We start from the raw sequence: 24374 nt of genomic DNA, 5'->3' as shown, positions 1-24374 counted from the left end.
TACAAGTCAAAGAACGTTTCCCTCTCTTCAAATTTTCAAATATACATACCTAATTGCGTCGATACGATAACATGCTCGTAAATGATAACGACTCGGTCGAACGGACGATAATTTGTTTGCAAGACACCTCGTACATATTTCGCGCCTAATATATATTTCCAAGTAAAAGCGACGTCCGTGAAATTGCAGCTCCGTTCGGGTGAACGCGCGATTTAAGAACTAAATGTATTTCATCGTTATCGAGGATTCTTCGTCACGCGGCGCTTTTCTAGTTCGAGGATGAACATTTTTCAAGGGGAACGCTTCCGCTCGAACCTCTCCATCTTTCACCTCAATTCCTTATTTCTTTCCCCTCCGTGAAAGAAAAGGAAAGAAAGCGAGATCTGGATTTCGAAAGATCCTTATTGACTAATCCGATATACAACGTACGTATGTTTGTTCGTATTGGCAATAACGAAGAGCAGTTTGATAAATTCTATAGCATAGAAACGTTCGCTCCGCCGATCTATTTTCAATGCGACCAGACGGATATTCCTATTAGCGTATATTTCTGGAAATTCTTTTCTTTGCTCTACATTCTGCTTTGTTTGAGCTACGCCAGAGGTCGCGCGATAGAGCTCGTTTCGTCGAGGAGGAGAAGAACGCTTTAGCATAGAGTGGAACAAGTAATCGCGATCACGATGCCGCAAATAGGTAACAGAGATAGATAAAATAGTTCGACGAGACCAGAACGATAACAAAAATACGTAGAATTTGCCAATGAAGGAATGAATACGCAATCTCTGCTCGCGATGATTCCTTCTGCAACTTTTGCCTATTATTATACACGATATCATCGAACACGGTGGAGAATGATCGAGAGGTAGTGTAATTGATTCCAATAGCCGGCAGAAGTTCCAGAGTGATTTATTACAAGTCCGTACAAAGGACTCTAAACGATCTTCTATCGCGGTGCCAGGCGCCGGGTGCATTCGAGTCAAAGAATATAATAGAAAAAAAGAAGAAGAAAAAGTACATAAAAAGGAACGGAAAAATAACGAATTGCTATCAGATATATAATACTTTTCTCATTCGTTGAATCGGAAAAAATCGTGTGAAGCAACGGCGGAACGCTCGGAGAAAATTTTTAAAAATGATAATTATCGCGATAACGGTTCGAGTTTTCGCGCAACTAACTGTGACTCTATGTATGTAATTTAATGTATAATAATCGCAAAATACGCGACGCCGGTCCTCCGTATTCTAAAATGACGATTCGTTGCTCGAGATCAACATGAGCGCAAAATGCGAAGAATAATTCTCAACGATAATAAACTTGTGTAAATATCATACAGCCCAAGTACGTGTATATAGCTGGCTAAAAAAAAATATGTTAATCGTGTCGGTACAAGAAATTATTGTTAGAGGCGATTGGAACAGGAAAATATTTACGTGTACACAAGTCAAATATAGGGAAAGAATTCGCGCGTTTCTAGATATGCTATACACTGTACACTGTACGATATTGTAACGTAATTTAGAAAAGAAGCGAAGAGAAACCATAAATACTGATGTTTTTATACGAATCAAAGAGGGGTAGAGGAGGACCGACGGATATCGAGGAAAACAACGGAGAGACTATTTTAGCGGAAAAAACCTTGTTTTATCTTTCTTCCTTTATCGAATCAAAAGAAATCTTACTTCTGTCAATGGGATTCACAGCGAGTCGCTGAAAAAGTAGCCCGCAGGCCTAAATACGCTCTAATTAATTACAAAAAAAAAAAACAAAAACTAAGTAATTACCATAGCCGAATAGTTGATCAAATTCAATACGACATTTTCGAGTTGCATCGTCGTGTTTTCTCGTTAATCGTCATATTGGATTACGATCATTAACGCAATCGGCCAACAAAGGGTCGCGTTTGTCCGATGCATTTTCCTGATTACGCAACGTTCGCCACGAGATCATTTGTTCCCTTTTGATTTTACCAACGAAATTCTTTGATTCGATCCAAATTAACGACAATTTTAGACGCAAATGGATTTTCTCTAATCGACGAAACTTTCATAAATTTCGATTTCGAAAGCATTACGTTTACAATAAACTATCTTTAAACCTCCATTGATCGGAATTAATATCAAATCGATGACAATATTTTCGACAGCGTTTCGTAAATATAGAAATCGATGTCGAATCGAAAAATGCATCGGACATCGCACACGCAAAGATAGTGCAAACTAAAAACATCTAACAATTTACCATACGGCAAACCGACTACCTAGTATAATCTATACGTATAAATATATAAATATAAAACATAATGATTATTCATTAAATACTATTATTGATTATTGATTATTTGTTAAATACTATTATTGATTACTGGTCATTAGTTATTAATTGTCATTATTATTATTATTATTATTATTATCATTATTATTATTATTATTATTATTATTATTATTATTATTATTATTATCGTCATCGTTATCATCGCCGTCGTCATCCTCATCATCATCATCAGCAACGGCAACAACAGCATCATCAACATCATCAGCATCAGCATCAGCATGATCATCATCATCATTATTATTATCACTATCATCGCCATCATTATCGTTGTCATTATTGTCATTATCATCATTGTTATTATTCAATAGTTACGTACATACTATACGAACAATAAAAATTTACTGCTTGTATATATTAAGAATATCTTAATAAAAATAATGTGCGAATGATAGTCAATTAAATTTCGTTGACCATATATCCTTTTATCAAAAAACTGATGATGTATATTAAACATCAAAGTATGTCGCTTTTTAACTTTACTATAAAATTTTACTATTTTCTATCCTTCGTTAATTGTTCCTTAATAAACAAATAAATAATTCGTTAGTAAACAGATTCATTGACGGGTAAATTGACGTAAATAATAAACGTTTATTTCAGATTCTATGTACAAATAATATACTACAATGAAAAATCTGAATGAAATCCCATGTTGCAAATCACCTTATCATCGCAAGTAATGTGTATTAGGTACAGTATTTAACAAATTTTTCTAGCATGAAATAGTTAAACGTTGTATAATATTTATTATACAATAATATAATATATTACAAACTATGTTTTAAAAGCACCAGCTTGAGCAGCTTTAATTATGAAAGTTTTCATCGTATTTTCATCTAATTTAGCAAAACTTGCTGTTTGTACTACGGCAGTCATGTGGTTTAGCGCAAATTTGAAACAGTATTCCTCCGATTCCTAGAATTATATTAAAATTAATGGCATTGACTTTGTTTAAATAAAGCCACAAAATTTTATTTACCTTAGCATTGTACTCAATAGCTATACTGTAGCAAAAAGCAGCGTTTTCAACGGTAATTCCTCTCCTTATTATTTGTATGCAGCGTTTTTTCAGTTGATTTTCCGAATGAGCAACTGCCAGTTTCAAAAGTTCTTATCCACAAAAACCAGAAATAATTTTCAAACCACATTATAAAGTCTCAGGGAAAAAATAATGAAATACATACCTAGCATACTTTCCAGAGGTAAATCGATTTCGTCAGTATACAAATACTTCAAAAAAGCTTTGTATACATCGTAAGAAAATTTTTGTTGTTTTATAACACTACAACGAATGAATGTAACATTTAAGGAATCTAGATACTCGTTAAAACAACAAACCTACCTCTGATTATTTGCGGTCAATGTTTCTTGAAACATCGTTCGGAAATATTGAGAACGTATTACTAAAATAGCTTTGTGCACATAAATAAATTTTTTTCGTACTTGTATCACGAGATCACTCGTAGTCTACAAATGACAAAGAGAACAGTTTCAAGAAAATAACGATGTCAGAAATGATATTTCTTTACTATATAAATACATACCTGATCGTTAAATGCTTCTCTGAAACAATCTATTAAATTCACGTCTGGTTCTTCGTCATGAAGAACAAGTGGTTGATGCATAACTCTAGGTGATGCATAACGCGCGAAAACGTCATGTAAGGATCCTAAAGTAGTGAGTACCGGAAATGTGATACTTTGTCCCAAACACTCGCCCCACATAAATATCCGATTACCTTCTGCCATAGCTATGCTTATGTGATTGTAATGTGAAGTTGCTACATCCAATACTCTTCTCATCGCTTCTTGTTTCAACTGAAGAAACTTTTATTAATTTTCATTCATTAATGTAATCATATTGCATTTTACCTGTACTGGGCTACAGATATTCATCTTCATGCCAAGCCCTAACTGTCCATAATTATTTCCGCCCCAGACATACAATGCTCCTTTGTTACTCAATGCCAAAACATGTGCATAACCACAAACTATTTTTTCTATCGATGCAAAACATATTACTAGTATTCAAAAAATGTTCGGCATAGATATATTCTAAACAAAGATGATATTACCAATTACAACACCAGCAAGCATTGTGACTTTACAGGGATCCACTTGATTAACATAGTTTCCAATTCCTAATTGACCAACATCGTTACAACCCCAACCATAAACTTTTCCAGTATCTGTAACTGTCATGCTCGATGACTGACCACAGCTAATACAAATGACTGTTTTGCCAGCTAATGAGGAATTCACTTTCATAGGGGTATTTTCATTTATGTTAACACTTTTACCTACTTGGCCAGATGTATTTTCACCCCATGCATACACCTAAATAGATATATATACAATTTATTATAAATTATATATATATAATTAATATATAATATATAATAATTATATAATTTATTATAAATTATTAATAAATTATATATATATAATAAATTATTATATATATATATAATCTTTGATCATTATTAAAAAAAACTTTAAGTTCCTATTTAACCTTTCCTTCGTTTGTTAATGCAAGAGAGTGATGACTCCCGCAAGCTATATCGACAATGAATTCATCACTTAAATTTCTTGTTACAAGCATTGGAATCATATTATTGGCAAAACAGTTTCCTAGTTCACCGTGACTGTTATGTCCCCATGAATATACCTTTCATAAAAATCATGTCATTAAATAATACAACATTAAACTGTTTATTAATATTGTAATAAAGCCTTAAATTCCAAATACCTTTCCTTCCTCGGTAAGAGCCAAGACATGTGGACCTTTACCATATGCAAAAGTTTTTATATCCTTACCACATAATGCTTCGACTTTCTTTGGATAAAAAGTATTACAATCATCCCCAGTTCCAAGACACCCAGAAGTGTTACTTCCTAGAGCATATACTATTTTATCCCTTGTTATAATTAAAGCTTCATTACCTAAATCACCTATTTAATGAAACATAATATTTCATAAATTCATATACGTATATTGTTCTTATGTAATAATAAGATATAAAATACGTAACAAGAATAAAAATAAAGGTGGAAAAAATAGACATTTTACCATATACAAGTGCCATATGAATTTTTGAAACATGATTCGAGTCTAAGAAACTAAAAATTGGCCAATTCTTCAAATCCCAAAGAAACATCTTTATATATATATATATATATATATGTATGTATGTATATATATATATCCTAAATTTCTAAAAACAAACTGATTTCAATATAATTTTAATAATAATTTCAATATAATTTTAATTTTATTTAGTAGTTCCAGTGTTTAATCTTCTAACTTTCATTAGGCATTTCTTTACTTAATCATTTATGAGTACTACAATTTTTTCTCATTCGTTTTTATGAATTAAATGTAGTATACTCTTCTTTAAATTCTGCACTATGAATAATTCTAAAATATAAACAATCTATATAAAGTATGATATGGTAAATATTAACTGATATTAACAATGATAAATAAACTCTTCCACTAACATGTGTATTCATATTTTATATTTCAATAGTTTGTCAATCTTGTTAAATAAATTTGTAAACAATATCATTAAACACTATTGTATAGTCTGTTCAATGAGACGAAGCAGTAATTGTAAACAAAATGTGATTACTGCTATTGGCTGTTTACTAGTGACATTCGAATATTCACCATAATCCCTATCATCCCTCCTCTCGATCCATCATTGTTTAAGGTTATGGTTTTACCCCGCACTGTTCCGGAAAAATCTTCCTGACACGAATTTACCTATATAATTTGACATATAAATAAGACCCCTCCTCTGATAGAAGCAATCACCACGATGAAGAATAATAAAATATAAAAATGTTATGTCACATTCTAAAAAGCTTGTTAGGTACATAATTAATGAGAACTTAATTATTTAGATTATAGTATCAAATAGAAATATTACAATACAAGTCACAAGCAAATTTTAAATCTTATAAAATAAGATTAAAAAATTTATATATAATTTTTATAAGATTTATATACAAAAAACTTATATACATATGTATGCATTTTCACACTCCCCCCCCCCTCCTTAAGAATGGTTCCTGAATCCGTCACTACTTTCAGTTCAATCAGAAAGATCTTTGATTCAACTATAGCTATGGAAGATAATTTATCTTAAAGATCTAAAAATAAATTATAATAAAGTAACTAGTACCAGTAAGGTTCATTATTCTGATGATAGTTTACTCACTTTCACATCTTAATAGAATTTTGAATAAATTCTTAATAAGATAAAAAAAGATGCAGAAGTAAATTACAAAAGAAGAACAATTATAAAAGATGTCATATCGTGAATTTTATTAAAATCTTAAAATACAAAGTAAATTCTTATGCTTATCATAAATAATCTGTCACGATTCTAAAAATGCAGTAATCCAGAACAAATGTTCTGCAATTAAGAAACTATACATTTATACAAAATTTACATATTATTAAAAATATTAATAACTCTAAGAAATATAAATATTTGGAAGTAATATCTGCTTGATCTTAAAGCATAACAATACGAATTATTTATATAATATTGTTTCCTTTGTGTGATAAACACTTCGAACTAAGTTTTAAAAATACCCGCTTGAGCAGCTTTAACTATGAAAGTTTTCATTATATTCTCATCTAGTTTCGCAAAATCCTCTGTCTGTACTACTGCAGTCATGTGATTTAAGGCAAATTTAAAACAATATTCTTCTAATTCCTATAAATTTATAATGTATCAAATATTTTAATTGTGTTTTGTATTAAAAAAATAAGTAAGAGATATTATTTACCTTAGCATTGTATTGAATAGATATGCTGTATAGATAAGCGACATTTGTAACTGTAATCTTTTTATTTATCATTTGTATACAATGTCGTTTTAACTGATTTTCAGAATAAACATTAGCTAAATCTAAAAGTTCTATGTAAAAAAAGATATTATTTATAAAACGATTATTTAAAAGATATTATTTATATAAGATAAAAGATATTATTTATAAAAGATATTATTAGACACTCTCTTTCTATGAAAAATAAAAAAATATTTACCTAATGCATTTTCTTGTGATAACTCAACTTCATTAGTATATAAGTATTTCAAGAAAGTTTTGTATACGTCATAGGAAAATTGTTCATGCTCTATAATACTACAATGCGTAATTATATTAGTGAAAATATAAATGTGCAAGTTGGAAAAATTGTTTTACCTTTGACTATTTTCTACCCAATGCTCTTGAAACATTGTTCTGAAGTAATGGCAGCGTATCTTCAAAACAGCTTTGTGTACATGAATAGGTTTTCCATGTACTTGAATTACAAGATCGCTAGTGGTCTTTAACATGCAGCAAGAGATGGTATAAAAATATGATAAAATCAGCAAACATGTTATTGTTTATAAAAAAATACATACTGGATCATCAAAGGCATTTTTTAGACTATCTGCTATATTTGCTTCTGCATCACTGTGAAAAATAAGTGGCTGATGCATGACAGGTGGAAACGCATAATATGCAAGAGCATCATACAAACATTTTAGTGGAGTGAGTGTTGGAACTTTAATACTCTGACCTAGACACTGACCCCACATAAATATCCGATTGCCTTCACTCATAGCCAGACTTATGTGATGATAATGTGAAGTTACTATGTCTAATATTCTTCCCATTTCGGGTACTTCCAGCTACAGAAATATTCATTAGTTTCAACTTAATAGTACGTACACAAAGTAAATTTTTACCTTTGTTGGTATCCAAACATTTGAGTCTGTATTAAGACCTAGTTGCCCATAACTGTTAGCTCCCCAAACATAAAGAACACCTTCATCACTCAATGCTAAAGTATGCATGTAACCGCAAACTACTTTTTCTGTGTATTCAAACACATATAATTAACAATATTTCAATATTCATATATTCATAAAAACGATCAATATTACCTATTACTATTTTTGCAAATGTGGCTACTTTTTGAGGCTCTACTTGACTAGTACAATTTCCAAGTCCTAGTTGACCAACACCATTATGACCCCAACTATAAACTTCTCCACTATCCGTAACTGCTACACTGGATGAGTCTCCACAACTAATGTGAACAACTTTCTTGCCATTTAATCCAACATTCAGCAATTTTGGTATAGGTTGAACTGTACTAAGGATAGTACCACAACCTACTTGTCCAGATACATTGTGACCCCATGCATATATCTAAAATAGATGTATCAATTTTGCGTTTGATTTGCTCTGATTAAATATTTTCATTTTACCTCTCCTTTATTCGTTAGTGCAAGAGAATGATGACCTCCACAGGCTATATCAACAACAAATTTATCATCCAATACTGACGGTACAAGTGTTGGAGTTAGACCTTCGTTGGTAGATTTGTTTCCTAATTCGCAATAATCATTATAACCCCATGAATATACCTTTCACATAAATTATATTATTAAATTAAATAATGTAATATTATACTACATACTAATGATGTAATAAAATTATCTTTTCAAACACCTTTCCTTCCTCAGTAAGAGCCAAGACATGTGGACCTTTGCCGTATGCAAAAGTTTTTACGCTTTTACCACACAATGCCTCAATTTTCTTTGGATAAATAGTGCTTTGAGTATCACCTGTTCCAAGGCATCCATAGGTATTGTTTCCTATACCATACACCATATCATCCTTAGTTACAAGTAATGTTTCATTAGCTGCCTTACCTGTTTAAGCAAAATAATGAACAAAATCTTTTTTTGCCATACGTATTATATTATACAAATACAATATTATACAAAAAAATAATCTGATACAAAAAACAAATATTACCATATACAATAGCCATACGGACATTCGATATAAATTTTGGTTCTAATAAACTAAATATTGACCAATTCTTCAAGTCATGATACATACTTATATTCATATTTACTTTTTTAATACGATGTAAAGATACTATTAATGTAATTCGATGAAATTATAACGTATTTAAATTTCAATTTTTATCACTGCTTATCAATCAAACACTGTATATTTTTTTAATTTTATAAGACAGTGTGTTTAAATATACTAAACGAAGAATTGTCATAAAATCTGTATTAAATTGATTTCATTTAAATCTTGTAGTGATATACTAAAAGTTGTCTAAAATTTTCGGACTATATACACATGTTTATAACTAAACAAACAAAAAACAAAAGAAAAGTTTCTAACCGTCTTTCATATAAACAAAGATAATGTACATAGTACATATCACGTCAGTGTGAGTCAGTGTGATACTCTATAACTGATACTGTAATTTCAGCATCATATCCAGTTTTTTATTTCGACCATTACTAGTAGCATAATTTTATTTTTTGCTACATCGGTAATATTGAAAGTACAATAAAAATAGATTCCTCAAATTCTATGACAGAAAAATGTATAATAGCAAATTTTGTCAAATGAATCTTTTTACATATTAGTATATATAATTTACAAAATTAAATGAGTATAATAAATTTGTATAAAGAATCATAAAAGAGTATCAAATTATAGGGCGGGTTTTAAATCATGACATTGTTCTCTTTCTTATTTTTAATAATTCTTTCACAATATTTTATTAAAGCTTGAGTCTAACCACAGATAAATAGTTTGCAGGTTCTTTTACCGTTTCAATATTACTTGCAATGTTACCAATCTAATCTAATACCAATATAAGATTAAAACTTATAACATTGGTAGGTGACTGATAGCGATTATAACTAAAATGAAATGTTATTATCTGCTACTATGTAATTACAAATAGAGATAGAATTTCTTATAATCATAAACAAAGCATAAAATTCTATACTTCTACAATATGTATACATATTTATACAGATTGCTATTATACAAGTGAATAAATAATAAGTAGCTTATTGAAGTCACAAAATGTGGCTTAACCAGTAGCTTTATTGAAATAAAGCAGCACTCTACTACGTCAGAAATTACTAAGCAATTGTAATGGCGTAAGCTTTATTTGGGGTAAACATTTACGGAACCATTAAACAGTATCAGTATTAATATCTGATATGAAAGACTAAATCTAAAATACAAAAGATTATAGTTATAATAACAAAAGAGTTTATTATATTGTATGGTTGATTGAAAATTATGAGTTGTGTCCAAATGTGTGTTTTTACAGTAAGCAGTGTTTACATTGTCAATCATATATTTTTAAGGAATAACTTTTTATTCATCTCATATGGAATATACTGACCAAGATACTTTAAAAATGAATGAAAGCGACTCGATTTATGGAACTACCTTGTCCCAAGAATCAATAAAAGTAATTGCAGAAAGTATAGGTGTCGGAAATTTTCCAGATGAAGCTGCAAAAGATCTTGCGGAGGATGTAAGTTATAGACTTAAAGAAATCATACAGGTTTGTATATCTCCAAATTATAATGCAATTATAAATAATTCCTATTCCTTACATTAAAGTTGTATAATTGAGATTACTAATGTTGATAAAGGATGCTGCTAAATTTATGAGACATGGCAAACGTCAACGAATGACAACACACGATATAGATCATGCTTTGAAGATAAAAAATATTGAACCCACATATGGGTTTTTTGCCAAAGATCATGTACCATTTCGCTTTGCTTCTGGTGGTGGTCGTGAATTACATTTTGTAGAAGAAAAAGAAATTGACCTTAATGAAGTTATATCAATGTCTGGTGGACAAACATGGCCTAAATTACCTTTGGAAATTACACTACGTGCTCATTGGCTTTGCATAGATGGTGTTCAGCCTACAATACCAGAAAATCCACCTCCAGTTTCTAAAGGTATTAATTCGATAGCATAAAACTTTCTTTTTTGTAATATTATGTTAATTAAAAGTAATATCTATTAATTAATCAATAATATAATAGATATTCAAAAGCTAGAAAGTGTTGATCCAACAAGTAAACTTACAAACAAAAGTCAGAACATTGGTGTTGGGAAACCAGGCGGTGGTGGTAAAAGTCAGAAATTACGTAATGTGGAAACAGTTCATGTCAAACAATTAGCCACTCATGAATTGAGCGTTGAACAGCAATTATATTATAAAGAAATTACTGAAGCATGTGTTGGATCTGATGAAGCACGCAGAGCAGAAGCACTACAGTCCCTCTCAGCTGATCCAGGTTTACATGAAATGTTAGCACGGATGTGCACTTTTATTGCAGAAGGTGTACGTGTTAATGTAGTACAAAACCACCTTGCTCTTCTAATTTATCTAATGAGAATGGTTAAAGCTCTCTTGGACAATCCCAGCCTTTATTTAGAAAAATATGTATGTATTAATTAATATATAAAAGGAAAGGGGAGAGTGTGCGTATACATGCACGTGTGCATTAATACTCATTAATCTTATATTTTATAGTTACATGAATTAATACCATCTATCGCAACATGTATAGTTTCACGCCAATTGTGTATGAGACCAGAAGTGGATAATCATTGGGCACTTCGCGATTTTGCATCACGCCTTATGGCTCAAATTTGCAAAAATTTTAATACTTCTACCAATAATGTACAAACTAGAGTAACTAGAATGTTTAGTCAGGCTTTAGCAAAAAATAGCCAGGTATAATTGTAAGACTACCATATACTAAAGCAATAATAGCAGAAATAGAAGCACAATAACAATGATAATAATGGTAATGGTAATAATAATAATAATTTATAATAATGACAACAAATTTTTCAGACTCCGCTGGCGTCACTTTATGGAGCAATTGAGGGACTCTGTGAGTTAGGTCCAGAAGTAATTAAAGCGTTAGTTATTCCTAAAATTAAATCTGTTTCCGAACGTATTGAATCATGTATTGAAGGACCAGGTCTATCAAGTGTAGACAAAAATGGAGCAGGTCATATAAAGACCCTACTAGTGGTGAATATAATTTCTTATTAGTATAAATTTTATTGTATTTATATGTATTTTTCCTAGCTATTTTTACTAATATGTAAGTATACTATATAAAGCCTAACAGAAAACTATACAATGGAATTTACAGAAATCGGTGGCTCCCATTTTAAAGACTATACGATCTCCTCCAGATTATGTAGAAGATTACAAACAGGATTATGGTTATATAGGTCCTGCATTGTGCGCAGCCGTTGCGAAAGCTCGTACACAACCAGCAACATTAACAACAACTGCATCCACAACCACAGTTTTAACAACAAGTCAACAAGGTCCTACATGTACTGGAAAAACCATTGTACAAGCTGGTAATATCGTTTCTACTAACATGAAGTTAGACGAGTATTTTTACTTCAGATATCTTCATTTTTTATTTAGTGACAAGCTCTAGTCCCGGGCAACAAACTGGACGTACAATTATGCTTGGAACAAGTAGAACTGCTGGTGGAACAGCTACAACTGGAGGACAAAAATTCGTTATTTTGCAGTCTCGATCTCAAACACCAACCACTACAAATATTAACACTAATGCGATACAACAACAACCTCAGCAGCAGCAACAACAACAATCGCAACAACAACAAGTTAAACTAGGCCAAACCAATGTCACCCAACAAAAAGCACATATACAAAGTAATGCACCGAAATTGGTTGTTGTTTGTATGTCCAGTAGTAGTCACGGCACTAGTACAGTAACTCAGGTGTGTGTAACATATTGCGGTAAAAATCATAAAATATAATTAATTGGATTATTAATTATGAAAATTATTTGCAACAGGGGAATATAACAGCAAAAGCACAGAACGTCTTTGTTACACAACAAAATGTTGAATGTTCATTGAGTCCAGAAGAAGAACATTCTTTTCAGTAATAATGGCAAAATTCGTTTCATTCATTCAATTTCTAGTAATTTGTACAAAAATTAATTTTTAATGTTAATATACTTTGTAAGGAAATAAAAATTTTTTATGGACATGAAAATGATATATAAATATATTTATTTTTATCAAAAACAAAAAATATACGAAATTACACATATTAAAAAATTGAAAATGTATATTTAAACGAACTTCATTATTCAAAGCGTCATCGAAAGTGAAAGTAATTAATCTTAATTATTTATTTACTATCTTAATTATATAATTCATAATCAATTTATAATCAATAAATACAATTTATAATTATAATAAACAGATTGCACATATAAATTGGTATATATGTATATACTTGTATATATATAAATATAAAATAAATATGTTTGTATGATAATGTGCCTGTTTCATATATAATGCAATTATAATCTGATCTATGTAGATTAAGTTAAACTTAAACGTATTTCTTAGTCAATAAATGTATATGTTACCAAAGCTATATACATATATAGGCAATTTAGAACTATATTACTCTGTGGAAGGAGTATTTTTCCCCTCTTAGCGTATTCCCCTCAAGTGAAACGATTTATTCGAATGCATCTACATGTGAACAAATCGTAAATTTATATAGTCCTAATATTCGTATCATAATCATTGTTTGTAATATTGAGTTTTTGTATATTTATTTGATGTTGACTGTTATGAAAAAAAGTGATAAGCGTGCACTGTTAAGAAGACATTTATTTCATACGTACGACGCAATAATGATCAATGTATAAAACTAGATGCACAGAGAAAATAAAAGTACCCACGCCATATTTGTTTTTGAAGGAATTTGCTTTATGTTTAATTTACGAAATAGAGTCAAAATGTTGGTTAGAAAACAAGTAGAAATACATACATCGATTTAATCTTTAAAGGATAAAATGTATGTTTTATATAAAATTATGAAATATGAAATATGTTGATATTACAAATAGAGCAATTTTTTATACCTTTAAGATTTTGGTTGTAAGAATATAATTTGTTAAAAAATAACATAAGTGAGAAAGCAGTTTGTAATTAACTGTTTATATATGCAGTACACATATTTTTATTCATTGCCTGTTATAAAATGGCTACAAATGATGCTTTAATGACCTTTCTTGCAAACACTGTTCAAGAAAATGAAAAGATATTACAGGAGTCATGTCTCAAAAGTCAAGTAAGTACTGCATGAGAAAGCTTATATGCTAAGAATATTATTAACTGGTAATTAATAATAGTATCAATTATTCTTCAGATAAATATTAAACATAAGAAAGATTATGACAAGTTGTTTATCAGACTTAATTACATCTGTCAAATGAAAGCAACCAAAGACGGAGTGCAGTTAAATTCTTGGTGTAAAAAAAATGTAAGCCTCACTTGACATTATCCTTGGTACATGGTCATCTTATATAAATCTTATAGTTTTTTTATAATATTTTATGTCAGGTTATAAGTTATATATATGGACCTATCTCAGGATTTCCATCTGGTTCATGGTGGGGTATCCGTATGGATTGTTCTAGAGATCGTGTTCATGACCCCTTCGATGAAAATATTCAAAATGGACCATTTGGAGTTACTTCAATTTGTACTTCAAATATTAACCTAAATGAAGATGTAGATTTGGGTAATTCTCTTACTCTTACAGGACAAAAGTATTCTGTTGGTACATTAGAAAAAGATCCGCTTATTAAAAATTATGAAAATCAAGTACCAGTGAGATTAATTAGAAGCTATAATTTATTCAATGACTTTGCACCTAAAACAGGTTATAGATATGATGGTTTGTACATTGTAACAAACTTTTGGATAGGTGTAAATACAGATTCTATAAAATATTATAAATTTGCTTTGTCACGTTTAAACGATCAAGAGCCACCTTCGTGGAGTACCAAACTGGCTCCTTTGGCTATAAGTAATCATCTATCTACTTTACATTCTTCTTCTACACCTTTACAAAACTGCTTAAAAAATTCTGCTCCAAACATGTATGAATTTAAAAAATATTCACATGGTTCTGAATTTATAATTCAAAAAGGGAAACATGAAAACTCAGATGGATTTTTACAAACTCAAAATATTGAAAACAAAAAGGTAGATGAAACAAAGAAAGGTGTAATTGAAAGTGCAATAGTGACTCGCCATGTATTTAAAAAGTTAAATACTAATACAGAGTGTACAATAAATATACCAAACATGCCTATTATGCCAGAAAACAAATCATTAACTCATATTGGGAACAAAGGATCTAAAACCCATAATACAAATATTTCTATACGTACAGGATTATATAATTCATCTCACAGCACACAAAACGATAGTAAGAAAAATACTTCATCACTATTTTGTAGAACGGTTAAAGCAATTAATATTGTAAAAACTAATCAACACATAGAAAGTTGGAATTTATCCAACAAAGATAAAAATAAAAATCTAGATGGTAAAGCTCAAACAATCATATCAAACGAATTTCCTAAGCGTGTTGATTATATTTCTCTTAACTCTGTAAAACCAGAATTAATGAAAATAAAATTTCCTAAAGATGTCGATGCAGAAATAAACAGCGATACAAATGATACAAGTTCAAATTCTTGTTATAGACTTGAATGCAATAGTAGACATAAAGAAATAACTAATGATTCCAAAGACGTGTGTAACAATATCGTAAATTCATCCAATACAACAACTAATATGTTGAACATGACAAACTGTATGTATAAAAATGAAATTTCACCACATAAAATGATATCCAAAGAATTACAGCAATTCAAATCAATTGATTTATTGCCACCAGATAAAATTGTTCATTTGATTAACAGCAAAAACCATCCTTTATCAAAATTATTAATGGGTAATATGATAGGGTTAACGTCAGAACAATCTGTAGCATTACAAACAGAAGACGTAATAACAACCAAGCCAGAAATCAAAGATAAGGTAGTAACTCGAAATAGAGAAGGTAAAGAAGAAATGAAAGAAAGGACTAAATTTGAAGTTATTTCAGATGATTTAAATGGATCAAGATGTTACAAATTTAGAAGACGCAGAAAACTGTCTAGAAAAACAACAAATAAGTCAGAGATGCTAAAATATAATAAAATACATAATGAAAAGTTTAAAAAAGAAACTGTACAGTCTTTAGATATCTTAGAATATCCTGGAAAAAGTAGAGAGAAAACGGATATTTGCAAGAGTTTAAAAAATAAAAGTATAAAAAAAAAAACAGTACAAAAGAGAGAACTGTCAGATTCAACAAGATATATTAAGAAGAATGCTGGAAGTACAATAGGAGCAAGAATACATTTACAAGCTGTGAGAAAAATTGATTCTTCAATAAAGAAACATATAAATAAAAAAAAAATAAGAGAAATTACAAATTTATTAATAGATGCAAAAATTGGACCTAAAATACGTGGTCCACGATATAGAAGATTGCGTTGTATTAACAAATGTACAGAACAATCATGTGAACATTTTAATACTGCAATGTATACATTGAACAAATGTAAAGTTAATTCAGAACAATCTACTTTCCAAGATAGAAATAAACTTACAAAAATGACTCACTGTAAACGCGTTAAAAGTCAAACTAGGAATGTTAAAATGTCAAAAACATTAAATTTTAATCATAGTAAAATTGGTAAGAATCTCACTACGTCTAAAAAAGCAGATAAGAATTATATTGCAAAACCGGCTATAAATAATAATAACAATAATTTGAAAAATAATGACAATGATAACGTTGATAATAATGAGAGAGATCAGAATAAAAGATCAAGATATATAAAAAAAAATGTGAAAATTGTAGAAAATAACGATACAACGATTAAAAATCGGAAAAGAAAACTGATGCAAACAATTTGCAGAGATTCAAAATGCAATAAAATTAATGAAGAATTGCAAAAGAGCTATAAAAAAGAAATTTCAAAACCATGTAAAACAGATGCTGTTACTCAATGTTCTCTCCTTCAAGAACCTGCAATAAAGAATCTGAAATTGAACGATTTCGTGCAAAATAACGTTCGTAATGAACAATATACATTTATTAAAATAGAATACGGTAGTGATTTTAAAGATATGAAATCTGAAATATATGAAAATACAAAGTTAGGTGATAAAAATAGAGGCCATCATTCTACATTTCTATCATCTACAAAAAAATGTGTATCTTGTACAGAAACTGCATCTAATTTACAGCATCCCATAAATTCAAATGTATCGTTAAGTAGCAATACTTTGAGTGCAAAAGAACAAAATAAATTTTCACCTGAAAGGGTATCTGCATTTGTACCTGTTAACATCCCGGATAATGATCTAAAAATTGCTCGTTTAAGGTCAATAGGATTTAAACCAATTGATTTTAGTAATAGCGATGAAGGTATTAACAGTCAAGATAAAAGAAACAAAGTACTAAAACAAAACGTTACCGAAAAATACAATAAATACACAAATGAGGAAAACGATATTGTCGTTTATATGGATGATGAATTACAATATCAAGATATTGAGGATGAGGACAAAAATTCTTCATCTACCAGAGATAAAACTTTGAATTCAAAAATGTATACTGAACAATTAAATAAAATGATTTTAGAAAAAGAACCATACAATTCACTATTAGAACAAGATCTAGAATCACCATGGCATGGGTGGAAAAAGATTGTAACAAATAAAGATACATATTGGATAGGTTGGTAAATAGATTGTAACAAATATTGTACTATTGTATTTACACACACGTATGTGTGCAGATTTTCTGCCAAAATAAGGCTGTAAAATGTTAAGTTATTTTTTCCACTAATAGCTGTAATATTTGATGCTATTAATGCAATTTATGCAATATACTTTTTGTAAGGCAATTAGATACAATCTTTTATTCAACTATATATTTAAATTAGTCCAATTATTTTCATTGTGTTTTTGTGATCAATGAATCAGTAGTAAAAACTAAAACTAATATAAACAATACTAATTGTATGAAATGATTTATTTTGACAAATGAATTGTAATGTTATTCTGTGGAGCAGAATAGTATGTCCTCTCCATAAAAATTCATATATACACAATTTACTCTCTTGTATAGAAAATAAAGTTCAATTAAGATTTCGATTAATGTTTGTTTTCATTTTCTAAAATACCTAAGAAAATACGACGTATGATAGGTATTAAATATGAAATACTTATGTATATAAAATCAGTAAGATAAATATCAACAATAAGTAGTCAATAATTATATGCAAATAAAACAAATATATCGAAGGAATATTCTTTAATTTTTAAATTATTAAATACATTCTATTTTAACGATATATACACTCATTAATTTTTTAATCTAGGACGCAAAGATTTTTGTGGCTCAGTTTTATATATATACATATATAGAAATATATGAATATTTATAATATATATATGTATATATATATATATGTATATATATCCCGGACGCGTGCAGTAATTAGAAGTATTTTTCTTAGTGTATTTTATAAAATAAGTATTTTTCACTGGCAAAATTACATTAATCTCATATGAATTAGAAATACTGATGTATAAACATATACATAGTGTTTTTGTTCAAAGTGTAAAAATATTGTTTGACTACAGTAAATAATGCAGCAACATATTTGTGAGTATTTAAATATTAAGTACTGTACAATGCTTTTCTCTGAAAAACGTAAGTTGTGTTTTAAAATAAAGATGATTATGTTATGATAATAGAGCCACCTCTATAGGTAACACTGCTTTAAACATGTTCAGCATATTAAAATAAATATCTTCTATGCTATGTTTACATGATGTAACATAATACATGTATTAACATGAATGTAACATGGAACTATTATATTGTGATGCAGAATTTTGCATCACCGAATTTGTTTGTTTATTTGTTGTTTGTTCTGTGAGCGAGTTAAGTTCCTACCTAATGACGTATAATCAATTAACGGTATACATAGCGTTTTCTTGAAATTAGATTCACGGAAGTCCAACATTAATGTTCCTTTTTGTCTCTTTCTCTTTTGTTTTATTTTGTACACAATCTATTGTTTATATCTACTGGAACTCATCATCACTGCTCAATAGCATTGTTTTCTCATTATAATTTTGAGAGATTGTAGCAACACGTTGATGAGAAGTATGCCGTCTTTGAGGCGGTGGTATTGGCATATTCTGTGGATCATCTGGATCGAAGCTGGATATCCGCATACCACGTTGTCCTTTAGGAGCTCCTGATTGTTACATTATATCACGTATTATCGTTGACAAAGCCGTTACTAATGAATACATCGATCAGCCAGCGAACAGCGAGAAATCATGCCGATATATTTTTTTTAATTCAAAGCATTGTTGGCTATATCGATTGTAGGCTATGTACAGTTTTACATGTAATTTGATGAAATCCTTTTACACATAGCACAATTTACAGCATCTTTCTTTATTTTATTGATCTCACTACACATATTATACGTTTATTAAATAATTCATGCGTGTTATAACAATAAAGATTTGAATTTGTTGTTTGAGAAAATTATCAAACATACATATTTAAGGAAAAAAATATATAAAAATAGATAGCTATATCAACATGCTAAATTAAATATAAATCATGCCATCTTTTTAAATATACAAGCATTACAAAACAATATTTAATAATCATTAACCTATCCATAAAAAGATACATAATTACAATACTGCCATAGAATAGTAGTCAATTATTATTTGTCTTTTGCATTTATTAAAAAGTAAAACGTTTTTGTGAAATTACACTGTACTCTAAGTGCTCTTGCGTTAAGTGCTTAGTTTCTAATGTACAGTAGATTTTATTAATTGCAAAGTTAATGAATCATATGCTTATATATGTATATGTGTATGTATATTGATTTTGTTATAAACCTTAAATAATAATTTGAGCAGAGAACACTATGCCCACCCTCGAACTTGATTTGAACTTAAAATATCAAATTAATTTTAATGAACTACAGTATTAAGAACTTTTCAAACTCTATTAAAAATGTATGAATGCCTCATGTCCAATTTCTTGAAATTAAAAAACGATGCTTCACATTCTCATAGTTTTTCATACGGCAAGTTGGTATTAACGTCTGAAAAATAGTAAAAAGAAAGTGCCTTCAAAGAATATAATCCTAATTGGCACACGTTAATTGAATTTATGATAAAAAGTATTTTTTATCATAAAGAACTATTTCATTACATTTTTGTCGCAAAAGATAAATATAAATGAATTTATATTATTTTACCATTTTAATAATTGGCAGTAGAGTACATTAAAAGATGCATATTAAACCTTTATCATATAAAAAGCTAAAATCCATAGTTAAAGGAACATAATAATTACAATTATAGTTATTTATTTACTTAACATTTTTTAATGATTGTAATTCTTCTCTTTGCATTTAAAACTTAAATGATAAATATAAATAAACAATAAATATGGATGATTTTTAGTTCATCATTCGCTACATCATGCTACATGAAAATGTATCAATTGAATAAAGTAATAAAAGAAATTTAAAATACAATATTTATAAAAAAATTTTAACAGGAATAAATTATAAATTATATACATACCAGAACTATATTGCGTGTATTGTTGATACTGTGGATGGAAGTTGTGGATGGCATCAGTCATTATATCTTTTGGATTCATGGTTTCCTATGTATAAAGTTAATTGTATAATATTAAAATATTGTCAATCTTATTACTTTACCTATTAAATCATTTAGAAATTGGTGCAACATACTTTTAAACTGCTACTGATACTTTGCATCGTTACACTTCTTCCTCTTGAATCCGTAACACAACCAGCTGAATACACTTGATATGGAAACGCATAACGTAAAGCTATAGCAGCAAATAACATTTCAATGCAAATCAAAAAGTTTTGATAACCAGCAGAAACTGTGCCAGCACTAGTTGATTGATCTAAACTTATAGGAGAAATTACATTTGCTTTTTCAAGAATAGCCAATAATACCCCTGAAAGGTAATAAAATTAATATTCTTTACATATACAGACCGTATCTTAAGTAATTTGATATATTACCTTGCCAAAATGAGAGGAAGATAACACTTTTAACAGTACAAAATTTTAAGACAGGTTCAAATGGTGTTAACAGGTCTCTTGTAGCAAAATAAAAGAGAAAAAGTCCATAAAGTGCGAGAGATACACTGATATTATAAATTATAGTTATATAAATATAGCCTCCATCTGGGGACCAATCTCCATCTCTATAATGACCAAATGCTTGAAGGAATATAATGACAAATGCCATTACTGGTTTTACCAAGCAAAATTGCAAAGTAGCTTGTTTGCAAAATCTAAGAAAACCAATTGTATATGTTTTTCCAACCAAACAGCATGTTCCATATAAACAATTAGAACGAATAGGTTTGCCACGTATTTCAGACATAATATTTCCTTCACCACCCAGGTACTCGTAGCATAGAGACAAGAAGTTATATATAACAAATGCTTCATAACAGTCCCGTACAGTAAAAAAGTAAACATAATAACTTTCACTGTTGAAAAATAGTAGAGACACCCAAGAATATGTTGCATAAATTGGAACTATAAACAGAATTCTCACTATCCATCTTTGTTCTGTTGGATTAGTATACCACCTTAAATGCTGGTAGATCTACAAATCCACAATTAAATCAAATTAGTTGTTTATATTTCCTTAATTAACTATAATGCTATGTCAAAAATATGTTACAAAGTACCTGTTGACAAGTTATGAATAATGCAACCCAAACAAATGCACCAGCAATACCTTGAGCTGCTCGTGTTTGTAAGAATATTGGAGCTGCTTTCTCAGGAATTGCAGTTGTAGACATCATATCGCCAAGAGATGTAGATGGTTCCGTTGTCACCGTACTACTCATATTTCAATCTGAGAAAAATTAGTGTTGCAAACAACAATACTAAGAATTTAATATAATTGAAGAAAAAGAAAGATAATTGTAGCTACGAAGAACATTCATTTTAATCACAATTACAATTGAAAAATTAAGAAAAAGCGCCTTTTTGTAACACAGAATAAATCTCAAGATTATGGCTCGCGCGTTAAAAATCAATATGCACAACAATAACAACAGTACTCCATTCGTGCGCAAAAATTCATCTCGTGGACGCACCCGTGCTCCATTCGTAGGTTTTTTCAAACAAATGTAGTATACGAACGAACTATCTTGTCGTACGTGTTCTCCTTTTTCTTTCGTATTGCGTGTACGTGTTGACCTGTATGATCAAGCTTCTTAGAAGTTCCCCACTTTCAATTAACCATCTACCAACGCAGTGGTTACTGATGATCGTGACCTTCCCACAGACAACGTGAATAATCTACCAAATTTTCTTCCCTTCACACTATATAATTTCTCCAGTTTGAGTTTGGATCACCGAGTTTCACTTTTACCCAACATTTTCTCGCATTTCTTTCCGTTTCCTCTTTGACGTCAAACACATTCGTCCAAACAGCTTCACGAAATATACTAGTTGATAATAAAAATATAACTGGTCTTGCTACTACGCCATATATTCTTCTTTTTTCCACCCGTTAATTTTCCCTTTGGTTCTCTTTGTTTCACTCTCACAAACGATCTCTTTTTACCTTCTCCTTCATGCTAAATCCCCTCCATCATTTTCTTTAATTATCGTTATAAACGCATGCGCCAATCCGTGGTTATGTTACATTCTTGTTCTTGATAAATTGTTCGACTAGGTAAATTGTAATACTTTTTCAAAACTCAATTTGCTTACTAAGGCATTCCTGTTTACCCAGATATTAAACAGTTGCTAATGTAAAGGAAGGTTTCTTTTCTTTTGATGCTTCACCATCAACAATTGCAAAATATATTATTATGTGCAGATAACACTGCAATAACATACAAGAAATTTATGTGGATGTCACTATTCAAATAATATTTTAACGTAGTTTTATTTTTCATACATTAGACTTATATACAAATTCACGAAAATGGCACTCATTTATATCGAAGACAACGATCCCTGGTAAGAATAATTAACCTTGGTTTCTTTGTTTACTTCTGAGATGAAAACTGTTACTTAAGTGTTTGTTTAAATTACATAGGTTAACGGAATATGATGCCTGTGAGAAACTTTACAGAGAGATTATGGAACAATTTACAGCTCGCAATAAACATTCAAAAACTTTGCAAGCATATGCAAGTATATCTGCAAATATACGAATTCGTCTGAAACAGTATAATCGTGAAGTCCAACAACTTAAGAACAAAGTGGATGATGCTTTGAAATCTAAAGCTATGTATCCTTTTACATGTTCATTTGATTAAGAAGTAAGACCTACCAGCATAGAAATTTTTTCCTTAAAATACAAAGATATGCAGAACTGCTGAAGAAGCAGAAAGAAGAATACGTCAAATTGAAATATTGAAGAGCAGGGATGTACAATTACAAAAATTGTGTGACGCACGTACAAATAATCTTGTATCTTCTCGTGCAAATTTACTTACATCAGGAACATCAGCTTTTGCAGATGGAGGCACAACCTCTTGGGCAGCTGATGACGACGATGATAAACCTATAGATACACAAATATGTGTTGTTGATCTTATGACTCAACAAGATAGGATTCTAGAAGGTATAAATTTTGATATCTTTTACCAGATTTGTATAATACTTTTCCAATACTTTTATAGAGCAAAATAAAGGCTTGGAAGAGTTATGTAAAGTCATTGCAAGGCAAAAACAAATTGGTCAAACCATTAGCAATGAAGTGGATCACCAAAATGGTAACTTAAATTTAATATTACTTATTCTTTATCAATTTGAAGATATAAAATTTACTTTAAAACTTTTATATTTTTATGTAGAAATAATCGATAATTTATCCAATCATATGGATAGGACTGATGAATCATTAATTACCAAAACGCAGCACGTACAAACAATTAATTTCAAAGATCGTACATGTGGTTACTGGATAGTAATAATTTTACTTTTTATTTGTATCGTCATAGTTGCTTTACTTCCATAATTTTTAATGCATTCAATTACTGTATGAAAACTGTTAGGTATTTCGTTTAATGTAAATTAATGTTCTGTATATATGCATATGTAAAAATTCCGTTCTTAGAAGTTACTACATTTTATTTTCTTAATTATCTATTAATTTTAGACCAGTATTTGTATTATAAGAATTATATTAT

The 24374-nt window shown here is 29.6% G+C and overlaps 5 protein-coding genes across 7 annotated transcripts; 3 read left to right on the top strand and 2 right to left on the bottom strand.

The window, feature by feature from the left end:
- Window positions 1–2903: 2903 nt before the first annotated feature.
- On the bottom strand, window positions 2904–9720 carry LOC100743184. Its single transcript, XM_033319910.1, has 21 exons — window positions 9157–9720; window positions 8848–9050; window positions 8604–8762; window positions 8277–8544; window positions 8079–8206; window positions 7752–8021; window positions 7549–7673; window positions 7391–7488; window positions 7132–7262; window positions 6919–7058; window positions 5797–5827; window positions 5402–5540; window positions 5081–5283; window positions 4844–4999; window positions 4407–4668; window positions 4204–4331; window positions 3877–4149; window positions 3675–3799; window positions 3517–3614; window positions 3312–3442; window positions 2904–3247 (listed from the first exon to the last, which is right to left on the bottom strand). The coding sequence occupies exons 1-21, from the start codon at window positions 9251–9253 to the stop codon at window positions 3107–3109; spliced, it is 3306 nt and encodes a 1101-aa protein (XP_033175801.1). The 5' UTR covers window positions 9254–9720; the 3' UTR covers window positions 2904–3106.
- A 380-nt stretch (window positions 9721–10100) lies between these two features.
- Window positions 10101–13242, top strand: LOC100749792 (transcription initiation factor TFIID subunit 6). Of its 2 annotated transcripts, none has more exons than XM_012383749.3 (9): window positions 10101–10316; window positions 10530–10732; window positions 10824–11142; window positions 11230–11633; window positions 11724–11927; window positions 12051–12233; window positions 12358–12574; window positions 12645–12967; window positions 13045–13242. In XM_012383749.3, the coding sequence occupies exons 2-9, from the start codon at window positions 10553–10555 to the stop codon at window positions 13135–13137; spliced, it is 1923 nt and encodes a 640-aa protein (XP_012239172.1). In that variant the 5' UTR covers window positions 10101–10316; window positions 10530–10552; the 3' UTR covers window positions 13138–13242. The 2 variants fall into 2 exon arrangements, with proteins under 2 accessions (XP_012239172.1, XP_033175816.1); XM_033319925.1 differs by having other exon boundaries at window positions 10101–10478.
- Window positions 13243–13686: 444 nt separating this feature from the next.
- On the top strand, window positions 13687–18281 carry LOC100749674 (MATH and LRR domain-containing protein PFE0570w). Its single transcript, XM_003488188.4, has 3 exons — window positions 13687–14342; window positions 14421–14534; window positions 14615–18281. The coding sequence occupies exons 1-3, from the start codon at window positions 14253–14255 to the stop codon at window positions 17864–17866; spliced, it is 3456 nt and encodes a 1151-aa protein (XP_003488236.1). The 5' UTR covers window positions 13687–14252; the 3' UTR covers window positions 17867–18281.
- Window positions 18282–18786: 505 nt separating this feature from the next.
- Window positions 18787–22778, bottom strand: LOC105680550 (transmembrane protein 184B). Of its 2 annotated transcripts, none has more exons than XM_012383783.3 (6): window positions 22323–22778; window positions 21909–22078; window positions 21229–21823; window positions 20926–21161; window positions 20753–20837; window positions 18787–19392 (listed from the first exon to the last, which is right to left on the bottom strand). In XM_012383783.3, the coding sequence occupies exons 2-6, from the start codon at window positions 22068–22070 to the stop codon at window positions 19217–19219; spliced, it is 1254 nt and encodes a 417-aa protein (XP_012239206.1). In that variant the 5' UTR covers window positions 22071–22078; window positions 22323–22778; the 3' UTR covers window positions 18787–19216. The 2 variants fall into 2 exon arrangements, with proteins under 2 accessions (XP_012239206.1, XP_012239208.1); XM_012383785.3 differs by lacking the exon at window positions 18787–19392 and adding an exon at window positions 19879–20265.
- Window positions 22779–22781: 3 nt separating this feature from the next.
- On the top strand, window positions 22782–24300 carry LOC100749475 (syntaxin-8). The gene is made up of 6 exons (XM_003488186.4): window positions 22782–22906; window positions 23140–23196; window positions 23276–23470; window positions 23553–23806; window positions 23865–23957; window positions 24039–24300. The coding sequence occupies exons 2-6, from the start codon at window positions 23162–23164 to the stop codon at window positions 24200–24202; spliced, it is 741 nt and encodes a 246-aa protein (XP_003488234.1). The 5' UTR covers window positions 22782–22906; window positions 23140–23161; the 3' UTR covers window positions 24203–24300.
- The last annotated feature ends 74 nt before the right edge of the window (window positions 24301–24374 follow it).

This window comes from Bombus impatiens, unplaced genomic scaffold (genome assembly GCF_000188095.3).
Source record: "Bombus impatiens unplaced genomic scaffold, BIMP_2.2 scf_0219, whole genome shotgun sequence".
NCBI classification, from domain to species: Eukaryota; Metazoa; Arthropoda; class Insecta; order Hymenoptera; family Apidae; genus Bombus; species Bombus impatiens.
This window is presented reverse-complemented; position numbering and strand designations above follow the sequence as displayed.

Coding starts and splice junctions, on each gene's coding strand:
- LOC105680550 (XM_012383783.3), bottom strand. CDS start 22,070: ATGAGTAGTACGGTGACAACGGAACCATCTACATCTCTTGGCGATATG. Junction 21,824..21,908: donor TATTCATAACTTGTCAACAG/GTACTTTGTAAC, acceptor GTGGATTTGTAG/ATCTACCAGCATTTAAGGTG. Junction 19,393..20,752: donor ATACACGCAATATAGTTCTG/GTATGTATATAA, acceptor TGTAACAATCAG/GAGCTCCTAAAGGACAACGT.
- LOC100749475 (XM_003488186.4), top strand. CDS start 23,162: ATGGCACTCATTTATATCGAAGACAACGATCCCTG. Junction 23,197..23,275: donor ATCGAAGACAACGATCCCTG/GTAAGAATAATT, acceptor TAAATTACATAG/GTTAACGGAATATGATGCCT. Junction 23,958..24,038: donor TGAAGTGGATCACCAAAATG/GTAACTTAAATT, acceptor ATTTTTATGTAG/AAATAATCGATAATTTATCC.
- LOC100749792 (XM_012383749.3), top strand. CDS start 10,553: ATGGAATATACTGACCAAGATACTTTAAAAATGAATGAAAGCGACTCG. Junction 11,634..11,723: donor GCCTTTATTTAGAAAAATAT/GTATGTATTAAT, acceptor TATATTTTATAG/TTACATGAATTAATACCATC. Junction 12,968..13,044: donor GCACTAGTACAGTAACTCAG/GTGTGTGTAACA, acceptor TATTTGCAACAG/GGGAATATAACAGCAAAAGC.
- LOC100743184 (XM_033319910.1), bottom strand. CDS start 9,253: ATGAATATAAGTATGTATCATGACTTGAAGAATTGGTCAATATTTAGT. Junction 8,022..8,078: donor ATGTTTGGATACCAACAAAG/GTAAAAATTTAC, acceptor ATATTTCTGTAG/CTGGAAGTACCCGAAATGGG. Junction 4,150..4,203: donor ATATCTGTAGCCCAGTACAG/GTAAAATGCAAT, acceptor AAGTTTCTTCAG/TTGAAACAAGAAGCGATGAG.
- LOC100749674 (XM_003488188.4), top strand. CDS start 14,253: ATGGCTACAAATGATGCTTTAATGACCTTTCTTGCAAACACTGTTCAA. Junction 14,343..14,420: donor AGTCATGTCTCAAAAGTCAA/GTAAGTACTGCA, acceptor ATTATTCTTCAG/ATAAATATTAAACATAAGAA. Junction 14,535..14,614: donor ATTCTTGGTGTAAAAAAAAT/GTAAGCCTCACT, acceptor ATTTTATGTCAG/GTTATAAGTTATATATATGG.